Raw genomic sequence first — 14,881 nt, forward strand, 5'->3', positions numbered from 1 at the left:
TGCAGTCTGCAAGCAGATAAGATTATATAGAGCAAATAATGTTAATTTCCTACACTGCAGACTATTTCTGCAGACTCTGATTGCAGACTAGTGTTATTATATAAAAGATACCCCCTGTTAGGCATTTATTGTAGGCTCATTATCTAATTTACCACCTAGTGTGTTCTTCCTGACTAAATATATGCTGAGTAGAACATGATTATTAGAATCAGTTTCATATAATGTATTTGTACATGTATAATTATATATGAGCCATAATCCAAGTTTTCTAGAGTTAAAGAAAATGAAAATGAAAAATAAATAGCAATATTAAACATAAGTTTCTATAGAGTGTCATTAACTTTCATATGTCATTAAAATAGATTGGAGAGATCTATTATATATAAATCAAATTATTTGCTCTAGACATAGCCTAGCAAAATAAAACAAGAGCTGTCCGTAAGACAGCCAAGCTCGACTATTCGAAATATTGTCCCATAAGCAGGAAAATATTACCAAAAATGTTAAAATATCAAAAGAGTTTTAAGTTCAAAAGGGGACATAATTTGATCAGAGTTATGGTACTTGATGTTATTAACTTGTTTTATAACCCCGAAGGCACATGTGAAGTTTCAATTCAATATTTGCATTAGTTTTGGAGATAGTAACTTGCATGTAAAACTTAAACCAAAATTTTTTTAAGTCCAAAAGGGGGCATAATTTGCCCAAAATACATGTCAGGGTAATGGGACTTGACCCAGCAAGGTTGGTAATTGATCTAGAAAAAGAAAAAATAAGTTTCAAAGCTATATGCCTTTTAGTAACAGCTATTTGTACTTGCATGCAAAACTTTAACCAGAATTTTCTGAGATAGTAACTTGCATGTAAAACTTTAACCAGAATTTTCTGAGATAGTAACTTGCATGCAAAACTTTAACCAGAATTTTCTGAGATAGTAACTTGCATGTAAAACTTTAACCAGAATTTTCTGAGATAGTAACTTGCATGCAAAACTTTAACCAGAATTTTCTGAGATAGTAACTTGCATGTAAAACTTTAACCAGAATTTTCAAAGTCCAAAAGGGGACATAATTTACTCAAAATACATGTCAGTGTTATGGAACTTGACCCAGTGAGGTTGGTAATTGACCTAGAAAAAGAAAAAAATAACTTTCAAAGTTTTATGCCTTTAAATGATAGCTGTATGTACTTGTATGCAAAAACTTAACCAAGGTGTGATGGCGACGCCAATGCCAGGGTGAGTAGAATAGCTAGACTATTCTTTGAATAGTCGAGCTAAAAAAGAAAAATGTTACTGTCTTTTTATCCTGGGCAGATATATTTAAAGTCAATTAAACAGTTACAGTTAAATAAAAAAAAATCAATATGATATAATAGGAAATAATAACAAGAGTGCCAGACTGTAACAAAATATGCCAGTCATCAAACTTGACCTAATTCAAGGGCCATAATCCAAGAGTGCCTGGGGCGATTTGGGTCGTTATCGAATTTGGCTGAGATATTATGCTCACAAACATTGTCAGCAAGTTTGGTGAAGATCGGATGAAACTGTTTGACTTAAGAGAGCGGACAAGGCTGAATTTGCATTTTTTCGTGTAATTCAAGGGCCATAATCCAAGAGTGCCTGTTATTTGATGTGTAAATTCTCAACACAATAAAAGTAATTGTAACTGAGATATGAGCTTGCATGCAAAACTTTAAAACAAGGTGTGATGCCTATGCAGATGCTGCCACCCATGCCTGGTTAAGTAGAATATCTCCGATTTACATTCTTCAAATAGTCAGGCTAGGAAGCGGCATCACTTATATTCAGACAATATATGTATTCTGTGTCTTTCAGCACCAGCGACATAAAAATCTTTAATTTTAACTCATTAAGACAGAATTCGAAATATGATTATTGATTTCATTATAAACCTTTTCAGCTTTAAAATAGATAGACTTTGTAATTGATATTTTCTTATAAATCTGTCTTACAATGGTCTTGCAGTTACGGTTGTTGCTTAAAATTAATTTATATGCAAGAATGACACATTAATACAATTAATATAAATATATATACATATACAGTAATAGGGATGTAAATAGTATATACTTACTGTTCATATCTACTTATCAGATGATTTATTGGCTTTAGCAATTATTGAGTAATTAGTTGTGGCTAATTGATATTTGCTGCTAACTGAGTAATTAATTGAGGCTAACTGATATGATAATTAATACCATGGTGTGAGACTGTGTAAATTACAGGATTATTTCTTTAGGTAAATACATTAAAAAAGTTACAAAATAAGTTTTAAATACAAATGTTAATAGGAGAAAGTAGCTAAATGATCGAACCTCTTGGAAAGAAAAAACAGAAAAATGAAAAATCAATTTCTTTCTCTAAATTTAAATACAAAACAGAATTTGCACAAATCCTATGATTTTTAGCTTGACATTAATGTATCAAATCTTCTTATAGTTGGCCATCTACGATAATGTGGTTTAACTTTGGATAAATTAGTGAAAATTGAAATTCATTTTCTAGGAAATTTATTCTACACCTATAACATATTCTTTTTTCCTGTGCAAATTTATGGATCACATGGTCATAAGCTTGATTCCCTGGAGAGGCATAATGTTCTCCATGACGATTTGATAAAAGACATTGTGTCTGAACTTATTCGTCCTCCACCTCTGATTCATATGGGGAAGTTGGCAGTTACTAACAGAGGTTTGTACTGGTACAGAATCAAAGAATACTGGTTATGTTAACTGTTCACTGGTACCTAAGTGAAATCTGTTGAAAAATGGCATTCTACCAAAAGCAAACAAACCAATATAGGACTAAAACAACCCAGATCAAGCTACTTTAATAAAAAACCCAACTGGTATATTGTAAAAATAAGAAAGAGAACTCTCTCTCTCCCCCCCCCCCCCCCCCCCCCCCCACACACTCCAAACACACACACACACACAATGTATACAGAACTGAACTCAAACATCAAAATTTATGTTTGTCTGAATATTGTATGTACTGCTGTCTTAATAATTGTCGACAATTATCATAATACCAAAACATATCTTAACAAGAGCTGTCCGTAAGACAGCCAGTGCTCGACTTTTCGAATCGTCCCAGAAGCAGTAATATTACCCTTAATGTTAAAATATCTACAGAGTTTCAATTCAGTATCAGCATTAGTTTTGGAGATAGTAACTTGCATGCAAACCTTTAACCAGAAGTTTCCGAAGTTTAAAAGGGGGCATAATTTGCCAAAATACATGTCAGAGTTATGGGACTTGAAGCAATCAACTAGTATTATAACCCCAAAGAAACATGTGACGTTTCAATTTAATATCTGCATTTGTTTTGCAGATAGTAACTTGCATGCAAAACTTTAACCAGAATTCAGTGTCTGAATTATTCTGAACTACTATCTAAAATGTTTGTGATATCATTTAGAAGTAATTAGAACATTTTCATACACTTTTTCAAAACAATGAAATGTTCAAATGTTATTCTTATTCTGAAATACCGGTAGTCAGACTGTATTTTAAATACAAACCTGTTCAGATATAGTTCAGGATTAATCCGAACGTACTCAGATAAGTTTTAGAACACAGAATTCATGCTCAGTCATTATTAAGACAATAACTTTCTGTTCCAGTATGAAAAAAAGCTAGATTAAACATATTATCAGGACCATTTGCCGTATTGAGTCATCTAATGATGCAAGAGACCTGAAGTTTGTAAGCATTCCGCACAGTACTTTCTCAGAAACCAGCTTATAAGCTAAACTTTAACCAAAATGTTTAAGCAAAAAGAGATAAAATTTTGATTAAATAAAAAGCTGAGTTACGTAACTTACTGTGTGAAGTTACCTTATGATGCCAAAATGTGTGTGAACATTGAAAGCATTTGTTAAACAGTTACAGACATCCATAAAAATAATGAACAGTGTGACAACTACTGGCAGTAACTGTAACTTTTGTTGTTCTTGTAACTATGTTCATATATTATCCCAGTTGAAGGTTTATAAAATAATAAGTCAGAATCCAATACACATTTTTTCCGTAAAATAAAATTCAGTTAAAGTCATTTTCAATTTTTTAAAAACTAGAATATTTCATAAAACTTTTTTATGCCTAAGATTCAAAGACTGTGGAATCATAATGTGTTTAAAATATCAGCAGGTTCATCCATTTGTCATTCCTCCAGTCAGTCCATCTAGCATAATTTCTTGGGTAGAAGTTAGCATTCAGTTAAAATAAAACTTTGTATACATCATCAGCATGAAGTGGTCACAAACATATTATTAGGACTTTCATTTGGAGTAGAAGCCCGTTTAAGGACAAAGAAAAGTTACAACTTCATCAGAACATTGAGAACATTGTGTACTCAATTCCCCCAACAGTTTCCATCTAAGTAAGTTGAAACTTTGTATATCACCAACATGAAGAGGACATGTGCATGTTGTTAGGACGTTTATGTTTGTTTAAAAAATCAACACGAAATGTGCAGATGTCTCTAATCATTGGCATATATTTCAAAAACAAGCACACGGACTTGTACAATTTATTTTGCCATATTATAGACCATATGTTTATTTACGACTATGAGAAGTTTCATTAAAATCTACATTGAAAATGATGTTAAAATTGTGACTACCCCATAGACACCCATTATGAAAACTTATGCAAGTTCCAAATCTTTCATATCAGTGTAACAAAACATCAAGCAAACAAACACATCTTTTTTATTTGCCAATTTTTTCTAAGTACATGTATATTCTGAAGCTTTAAAACCTTCTACATTGAAGAAAAAAATTTGATCTGAACGTGAAGAACTACCTTAATATGTAATGATGTTTTGAATTGCATTTTATTGGAAAGGGGGGGGGGGGGGGGGTGGGAATGTGATTTTACAAAAACATTCTTTGTTTTTCTAATCACACTGGGAAATTGGTTTGTAACATTTCACTATCATGACTATGTAACAGAGATGATGTTGAAAATATATAGGATATGAAGAAAACGGATAATTTTTTACGAAAAGAAAATGACTCAACACTTTCTGGGACATTTAACCAGTAACACTAAAATCTTACTTAAAAGTTGTGTTTGAAACATTTGCTTAGTTGCTGATTAATCTTTATTACACTTCAGCAGTACTATAGCAGAACCCCAAGGGGGATGGCACCATGTGGAGAAGTAATGAGTTTCTTATCTGCAGACTGCAGAAAAAGTCTGCAGTTTAGGGAAAAAATTGCAGACTGCAATCTGCAATCTGCTAAAATGTCTGCACTTTAGGGAGACCCAAACATGTAACCATGGTTACAATGTAATTTCTCACCTTCTTCCTGTCCTCTTCATTCTCTATAGGATCTACAGCACAACATGGTTTGGCTGTGAGGGTGAAATCAAACTTGGCATATTTACAGAAGCCACAGGCATTACACAGGAACGGGTCTTTCTCATCATAATTAATGGCTCTGTAACGAAATAGGAAATCATCAGAAAATGAGCATCTAATGTGATATATAAAGATAGGTATTTGCTTAAAGACAGACTAATGACATCACAGTTTTGGTCTGTCTTCCAGTCTGTTCAATGCAGGTATCAGGATAAAATGTCAAATTTTAACACAACCAGATTTCTTTTCCTATTACAAAAGTAAGACTGAGATTTGTGACAATAATTATGCGACAAAGTCAGTGTTTTATGTCATAATTACTATGCCATAGCAGCAAATGTCATAGCAGTGCCCTGAAAAAGAAAATAGGTAACATAAGGCGGCTGTCATCAAGGATATAGGTAGTTACCCTTGATATCATGTTCCTACATGAAATAATGCGACTCAAACCTGCATTTATGACTAAAACATATTCATAACCCTTAGCATGCTGCAGCAGACTGATTCTGCCTTTGCGACCAGTGTAGGTCATCTGCACTGTTCGCTATTCAGTCAGTATGTTTTTGGTAAGCACCCCTTTTAACAGTTAATGGTACTGTCCAAATTGAACGATGGACAAGTATGTTTTAGAAATTTAGCAGGGTAAGTGCTAAGCAGATCAGGGTTAGGAAAAAACATACATACTGAAAACGGATAAAGCTTTGGCTGAACACAAGAAGCTGAGATATCTTACCTGCATTTATGGCACTGAAACACATTCTCTCCGCAGTTACCGCAAACCCCAGGATTAGCTGGGACGGAGGCACTGCAGCGTGGACACTGTAATGTCTCACTGGTAGCCTGAAGGTTGTCATAGAAATCAGCATACTCTATCATCAGATTACATGCCACTATAGGAATTGGGAACTCAACCTGAAATATACATCAAACTTTTGTTTTACTGAAGAATTGCAAATATCATTTTAGCAGTACAAAAGGTGAAAATATGTTTACAAAAATTTTACAAAAGATATCCGAGTGCTTCTGCATTCTTATAACTTTTCATATCCTTTATATTTGTGTGTTCTTATAAAATATGAAGTACCTGTTTTACACCAGAATAATTTACCTTTGCATACAACACATTGCATAAATAGGCCATAATTATTTTTCTAAAAATATTTTGCTTCCATAACAACCTATTCTTATTTAGGGAGACTCAAATGTACAGGGACAGAGTTTCAAATTTCTGATCAGAAGATGGGTTCATGTTATGAAGAGAGCAGAATTTGGCTGCAGTCTTCAAAATAACTTATCAAGGCAAGAGAACTGGTCAGAAGTCCAGGAAGCGATCATGGAAAGTAGTTAATGCAAGTTTTGCGAATTTTGTCTACAATCAATGTAAGAAATAGGTCTCAATCATTAAATTTATTATACAACATCTTTATTACCTTGACATCCGTCTGACCAGCAGTTAGTGTCATCTTTCTGGCCTTGTGCCAAAGTCCTGGTCTGAAATTAAAAAGTTCCAAGAACACTTATTTGTCTGAAATGAGTTGATGAGTAAGCCATCAAATTCCATTTTGTATCTATGTGAGCTGGATTCAAAATTGGTTCAACACACCTAGGAGCAGCAGACATCTTTTTTAACACTGCTAATGAGCAAAATGCATTTTCTGTTAACGGCAGGCACCCAGGTAGAGCCTCAACCTTCCCTAAGCTTGCTTGATGACTTCCTAATAAGACAATCATTTTTTGTTTGGATACACTCATGCAAACACAATCATTGGCAATTTTACATCTTTTCAGGGTGGCAGAGGACCTGGCAGAAGACCTTCAGGTACCCCTCTACGCATTATTTCAGACACAAGGGTTGAACCACCAACATTCTGCAAGCCAGCTGGAGGGTTTCTTCACTGGAATGAATTCTACACCACAAATGAGATTCAAATCCACAACAGCCTGGGGAAAATGATTCAAAGTCATCCACCTTAACCATTTGGCAATGTTAGAATATCTTATGCAAAGACAGGTAAGTGTTCATTTATACTGCAATTAAGGACCCACTTGTTCTGTTTTAATGAACTATTTGAGAAGTATTTAATTCATATATCAAGGATCAACAAAATATTCACTTTTCAATTTCAAATACAAATCCCAACACTTAAAATAGAGTTGTAGGAAAATTGATTTTGAAAATTATCCTTTTCTTCAAATAGTCAATGACTTCCTGTCATAGAATTCTTAACTCAGCAATCTATAAATCTGTTGCAAATACAGACACCCCATAATGAAAAAGCATGAAATTTTGCTTTCATAAAGAAGTTAAAGATGTTCTTCTTCTTCTTGTCGTTTGCGACTACACTGTCAGACCAGTAGCCTCGATGAAACTTGTGGTTTGCCGCAGATCCTCAATGCCTCCATACAGTTTCTGGTGGATTGAGGTATCTATCGGCCAAGTCGCAGCTCTCTCCTGGTCATGCCTTTTACATCTCTGAAGTATATGCTATAAGTTACAGATGCTAACTTACTTGTTTTTCAGTTCCACTACAGCTTGTACTGTCCTGTTGTTGTAATATATATTCATCACTCGTACCTGAAAACAATAATTTTGAGGACATCAATTTATAGTTGTTTTTTTTTTTCAAAGATAAAATGGATGGTTATTTCAAATTCTTGTGGGTTGATGTAACAATGAGATCCATGAAAATTAGTCTCTAACAAAAATTTATGACTTCAAAGTACTGAGTTCATCTACATGTAAGGTCTTTATGACATCTTCATAAAAGTTTATTTATGCAAGTTACCAATAAATATTTGTAATAATTAAATTAACACTATGCACCCTAAATAGACAAAACTGTAATACAATATTCTGGAAATTGTTAATTACTCTTTATTCCATGATGTATCAAGTTTCCTTTTTTGAATGTAAAGCATGGCAGGTTTTTTTCCACTAAATTTTACCTAATTAACATCAACTAATAACAATTTCACATACCATTTTAGTCCTCTTGAGTTCAGTGATCCTCAAGGATATCTTGGAGATGGTATAGCTGCCAACAAGTTTCACAATCTGTGTTGTAGTCGTGAACTTGGAATCTACCTTGATGTTTGACAGCTTCAGGCTCTGTGATAATAACAATTAATACTTAAAACTGTGCAAATATATCTGAGAAATATCTATCAACTTCTCCACTAAACAATGACAGGGCTCGTATTAAACACTTGCATATATGCAAAAAGCCGGCAGAAATGAATCGTATGAGTAATCTTTCCTTACACATGCAAAGTTTTGAAAAAGGTATTACAGATACGTTAAAAAAATACATAAATAATCAAAACACATACTGTGTAAGGAACCTCTGGGTTGTTACAGACCAGACATGGGTCACTCTCCAAATAATACCCATCAAAATCTACAAGGCCTTGCAACATACTGAAATGGAAAATATTCAAACATTTAATACTTTGCATTATAATGTTTAAAATTTCTGAACCATGTAAGCATGTTATGTCTAACAAAAACTTGTGTCAGTAAAATAAACACTATAATAAAGAAGAAATCTAAAATTTCATATTCATTGTTTCATATCTCTATTTCTACTTCTGGTAACAGCACTTCCACAGTACAAATACTTTTTTCCAAAAATTAGACAAAATTCTTAGTAGACTAATGTTTCTGGAACAAGTCCAATTATACAACAGTACATTTCAGTGTTCAAAGAGGTGCTCTAACTGACTTTTGATTTCCAGCTTTTCATAGTTGAGGAAGACCCTAGGACCCCCTCTGAACATAATTTCAGGCATGTGTGGGGGCACCGGGTAGAACAACCAACTTTATGCAACCAATTAAATGGTTTCCTCACATGATAAAATTCTACACCCCAAGAGAGGTTTCGAAGCAACAGCAGTGAAGGTCAAGTGATTTGTCAGCAACTTAAACCACTTGACCAACTTGTAATGGTGTTCACACCAGTGCACTGCTATGTACTTGCATGCAAAAATGCAAAATATAACTAATTCTACAGACGTGTTCTATTACAGAGGTGAGAACTTACTTGTATATCTGAGCATTAGGATGGTTGGCTAGGATTTGATTCTCATCCTTCAGTAAGTCAATGGCGCGATCAAGGTACTCCTTTGTCTGTGGAAATAATTGGATTTTTTTTCTTTCAACATCTTACAACATGAGGACGGATTTAAACTGGCATAGCAAGTTTAGCAAAATGATCTGAAGAATCCATCAAATTTGAAGGAAAACATTAGCAAGAGTTGCTGAACAAGTTATTACCTTCAGTATCTTCTAAAAACTGTACATCATTACTACCAAAGGACATAAGCCATTACCTTTAACAGGTAAACTTATTAAATCAACAGCTATAGCAATAGTACATTATGAAATGACAAGGAAAAAAAAATAACTCTGTATTCCTACCATAACACAAGAATCTAATGGTAACGTGGCTACTAAGGACCATTTATGGTAAGTTGGAAAGTTTGTATCACACAGTTTACATTCTTACAGAGCAATAATACAAATCAGCTTTTGAAAGCAAATGTAAATGTTTTAACATGTGACTAATGATACTTTTATGACATTAAGCCTTTACCTTCTTTTCTGATGTTTGTGGTGTGACTAGAACAAAGTAACCAAGGAGATCAACAAACTGTGATGCCTTCCTTCCATACAACGGTAATTCCTTCCACAATGTCCACAACTGGTCTAACACACCTTCCTGTTCCTGTAAACTCGAGTTCCTGCAATACATGATATAATTTTGTTTGTTCTTGATGAAAATATCAGATGAGATCATGTACTAACTAGTGGTGAAACACCAAAACTGCCACTTTGCAAACTATATATGTCATGCAAGGTTATCTGGGTTGACATTCTGCCAGTCAACTTGATAGCTTTCTTATTTGGAAGACTTGACAGATTACATGGCTTCAGAAATTTTGAAAATTGAACAGATCCAAGACAAAATCATATCCAAGTATACTTAAATCTTCCCTTCTTCACCCAGCACATTTATACATAATACTTCTTTTACAAAACACAACCGAGTGAAGAAATAAACATTTCATGCATTAATATAATTTACTAAAGTGTCATCACAAGCAATCACACAAGGATAAAGATCAAACTGTGTTATATCTAATCAATTTTCTTTTGAGGAGAAAGTTTAGTTTTTGAATTTACATTACTGTGTGTTTTTCCATGAAATACTTGTAAGGACACAACTGCTGAGACAATTTTTCCTGGCATGGTATCACGAAACAAAGTGTAAAATGAACAAATCTCAACATTTATTATTTTGGGATATCATGATATCAAGCAATCTATGCAATTATTTCATTTCTACTGCATTGCACTGCAGTTAGCAACTAAATGTTGCTAATTTTATGAACTTTTATACACAACATGTTTGAAGCTTAGTACTGATTAGGCACTTTTTAGTCTACTCCTAGAAAAACTGTCGCACTGGCATCTTTGGAAGACAATATTTTGAACAGGTACTCCATAACAAAAGCATAGATAAAGTACAGCTTACTTGTAAATCTGGTGTATAAGAGAGTGAGCCTGCCATCTAATGGATGTAGAGTTGGACTCGAGCAAAAATGTCCTCACAAAATGCATCATCAAATCTCTGTCTATAGTTCTGTTCAACAGCTGTATCAAGGTGGTACACAGGGACTCATCATGTTTCTGTCCATCATCAGAATCTACAAAACATACAATAAATCTCTTCAGTAGTAATGACATAAAGATTGTCTATGAATATGTTAAGTATTTAGCCTTTTTGGGTCATTCTAACAGCCTTAAAGTTGGATAACAGAATTATTGACCTTACGCCAGTGTTGATTGACAGGTTCCAACTGACCAATCAGATAACAGAACTGATAAGCCTTGTTGTTAGCCGCCATTTTGTCCGTCAAACTTAGTGCCGGACTCGCGAGTCAAAGAATATAAATATCACCGAAAAATCGTCCAAAATGGTAAAAAGGTGACGTTACGACACCTTTACATCAGACACAGGGAAGAGATTGTAATACTAGAGCGCTTCCCTTTTCCAAATCCACTCTCAGACCTCGAATATTGTCAGCGATGTATCAGGCTCTGTGGACGTCCTCAAGAATAGTTGATCTTAAAATCTTATAAGAGTGTTTAAAAGCAAAGCAATTCGACTTAGCACTCATTGTGTTATAACGTTTTAATTATTTCATTTAAATTGATCAGTGTAAAATTCTATGAAAATTAACTTTCTTATTTAACAAAAGTGCCTAGTATTCTTTATTCAATAGTAAAAATATTCCATCAGTTACCAGAGTAACTGGTATGTACTGATAAAACACAAGTATTTGATGTTCTATATTATTTGAATGGTAACGTGTAAATATTATGCCTTAATGTACCGGAAACATGATTTATGCATTTTTAAGGTTTACATCAATCTCCCACTAGTGTATGTTAAGTCATGCCTGGGTGATAATACAACAAATAATAAACATGATAAAAAAACTATGATTAATATAAGATTATTTTTAATGAGTCTAATCAACAATTTTCCAGGCGCTCAAAGTTTTGACTTAGCACTCGGTGTGTGCTTTCGTTCTAAATTTCATTTTAATAGACAGCGTAAACTTTGTCTAAAATTCCAGAAAAATAGCATATTTCGTATAAAGAAGATATGTTCTTAAACAAAAAATTATACATTCATTCTGTATACTTTATAAAGAAATTTGGTAGGCTCAAACATTGTTTTAAGCTGCGATGCGCCGGTATATGTCTTGGAATATGAGTATGGACTATATCATCGCCTTGGACTATATCTTATTTATTTATCATTTACACGTTTTAATTCTAATAAGAGAACTTTCTTTACTTATACATAAAACACATCATGTCTAAGTATTAGACATTAAATGCTATGTATCTGAATAATGTTGAACAATGATATGAGCATCTTAAATGAGTTCCTGTATTTCGAACTCTGACGTTTCTTAAATGACACAAGTGACAATTTTTACATGTAAATTACCTTATTTAATTTATCTTATTATTTTGAAATAGGCTTCAGAATCCACAGTCTAATTTCAACCTTAATTAATAAAAATCAATGTTCTAGTCTGCTTAATATAGTCATACCCTACATGATTTCCGGGAGATCGAAATTTGACGTTTCTATAACGAAAAAGAAACGGACAATTAAAAAAAAAAAACCTCACAAAATCAGCTATAATGGTTTCAGAGATTTCCGTCTTTTTTACGTGTTTTCCGCTCGGCCCCCTGCCTTGTTTAGTTTTCCTCATACTCGGGTGCAGTTCCCGGCTTTTAACAACAACGTATCGTTGTTTTTTGTAGAATTTATGTTTCGCTACAGAACATCCACTTATTAATGATTGTGTTTTGTCTTTTCACTTTAGAAATACGTGTGAATTGAGGTAGCGTACGCCGAAATCAACTAGAATGTCCGGCAAAATATTTCTGCCGTCGCCATTTAATTCCTTTGTTTGTCGGGCCTAGCATAAATTGTTCCCCCTGAAAACTGGTAGGCGTGGCTACAGGCTATCTGGCGTAAGGTCAATTATCTGTCATTTCATAACTTAGCATTGTTAATTTAACTGAAGTTATTCTATTTTTCAATTTGTCTGCTTTGGTTTTTAGAGATGTCTTAGTAACAAAATTCTAGTTTTTCAACTGATATCCAGAAGTTTATCATTTCTGAACTTCTCTGCATAAAGTGTGGTACATGTACATCTAATTTGCACAGCCATGTAATCAGCAAATCATAGATCTTTTAACTGATGCATTATTCGGTCATGTGACCTGAAAATCTGTGTGAGCACTGAAAATTGACCTATAATATTGTCAAGGGAAACACAATCTTCAAGTAAGAATATGTCACTGATTGATTAAATGAAACTTTCCCATCTGTGTGGTAAGAAAATGACCACAATAACCATATAAAACACTACCATCATTTTTATCCTTGTCTTTATCTTTATCTTTCTTCTGTTTGTTTGGTGAAGTTCCTGCAGCTACTTCCTGTGACTGTGTTGCCTTGACGACGGCTGTTCCACATATAGCACACTGTAGCAGCTGTAAAAGTGTGGGTGCCACACCCTCATCCAGGGAGATACTTGCCTTTACCAGGAATGGTAGAACTCCTGGAATAGTGTAGTACTCAGATTTTATTTAAATGAAATATTTTGACTACGAGTTGTAAGCTCAGTCAAAGCTCAACTTCCTCAGTACTGAGCTAAAACAAAAATGTGCATGCAAATAATCAGAATTACATAGAACATTTTTCTACCATAGTTAATCTTTTTTTTGGAAAGAAGATTTACAAACAGAACATAGTGTATAAGATATGGAGTTGTGTGTATTAACTCACTTGAGAAGCATTACTTTACCTCGATTTATGTATAAGAAGACCTTACCTTGGTTTGTGGAGCAGTATTTCTGCCAGTTCACTGGTCGGCTGGCAGCTATATCAGCACACGCCTTCAAATGCTCTATCTGTTTTGCATAAAGAAAAGGAAATCAAAATCACATTTGTGCTATATTTTGCTTGATCATACAGTCATACATTTTCAGTGTTATATATATATGTATTCTAATTATAACAGCTAGTAAGTTAAATGCACCTTCTTACTAAGACTATGTGAAGAAGAGATAAATGTATTTGCTTTCTATTCCCTCTCTCACACATGCTACTTGAAGCTATTTAAAATTCCTAGAATCTTAATTATCATCTGTTTTCCATTTCTAGGTAGTATTTCAACCAAACAAAACCAGAATTTTTTTTCAAAACTTAAAAGGACACTGTACAACACTGACCTAAAATTTATCAAACAATTAACAATAACTACACTTTCAAAACAAGGTTTTTTGCTCAACATACCTTCCAAACTAAGAACTTCCAAAATGCCTTTTAAAAATTCTTTTTTCAAAATTACTTATACAATTTTTATTGGGTTCTATTTTACAAAGACACAATTTTAGTTCAAATATGGACAATTCAGTCTCAGTGGTAGAAGTTGGCACAATGTGTCCCTACTGACATTACTTAAGGCTAGGGCAAGCACCTTGTAAAATAACTGATCTTCAAAAAGCCGGTTTCCTCACAGGAGTACCTGACAGGGCTCAAATAAGAAAAGATGATTCTATGTCAGCAACATTAGTGACTCATCCAAACAAAGTACTTACAAGAACAAGTAAAGAGTCATATGGCAGTATGACACTGTGTGGTGCTAGCTCAGTAGTGGAAAGTCCACTCTTGTTACACTGTTCAACAACAGCATTCAGGTTTTTCTCTATAGAGTAAAGGTCACGTATCTCTCGGTATCTGTCCCTTGATCCGCTAATAAACAGCAGCAACTTAAAATAGAAAATGTTGTTTGAAAGTAAAGTAAGAAATTATTAAACCTTACGTTTCTCTCAACAGAGAAAAAAATATGCAAGATTTTCTTGATAGGGTAAAAACCATTATCTCCTGATCC

General features: G+C 33.8%; 1 protein-coding gene across 1 annotated transcript in view; it reads right to left on the reverse strand.

Moving 5' to 3' along the window:
- The window catches only part of LOC123563663 (E3 ubiquitin-protein ligase UBR4-like), a 148,208-nt gene that overhangs the window by 31,697 nt on the left and 101,630 nt on the right, over positions 1-14,881 (reverse strand). Inside the window, 12 exon segments of the mRNA XM_053524052.1 lie at positions 5,336-5,474; positions 6,129-6,307; positions 6,826-6,886; positions 7,906-7,970; positions 8,376-8,504; positions 8,726-8,813; positions 9,436-9,521; positions 9,988-10,135; positions 10,930-11,101; positions 13,355-13,546; positions 13,820-13,898; positions 14,589-14,759. Of these exon segments, the coding sequence (XP_053380027.1) occupies positions 5,336-5,474; positions 6,129-6,307; positions 6,826-6,886; positions 7,906-7,970; positions 8,376-8,504; positions 8,726-8,813; positions 9,436-9,521; positions 9,988-10,135; positions 10,930-11,101; positions 13,355-13,546; positions 13,820-13,898; positions 14,589-14,759 (1,509 nt within the window).

The sequence above is a fragment of the Mercenaria mercenaria genome, chromosome 15 (assembly GCF_021730395.1).
Source record: "Mercenaria mercenaria strain notata chromosome 15, MADL_Memer_1, whole genome shotgun sequence".
In the NCBI taxonomy this organism is placed as follows: Eukaryota; Metazoa; Mollusca; class Bivalvia; order Venerida; family Veneridae; genus Mercenaria; species Mercenaria mercenaria.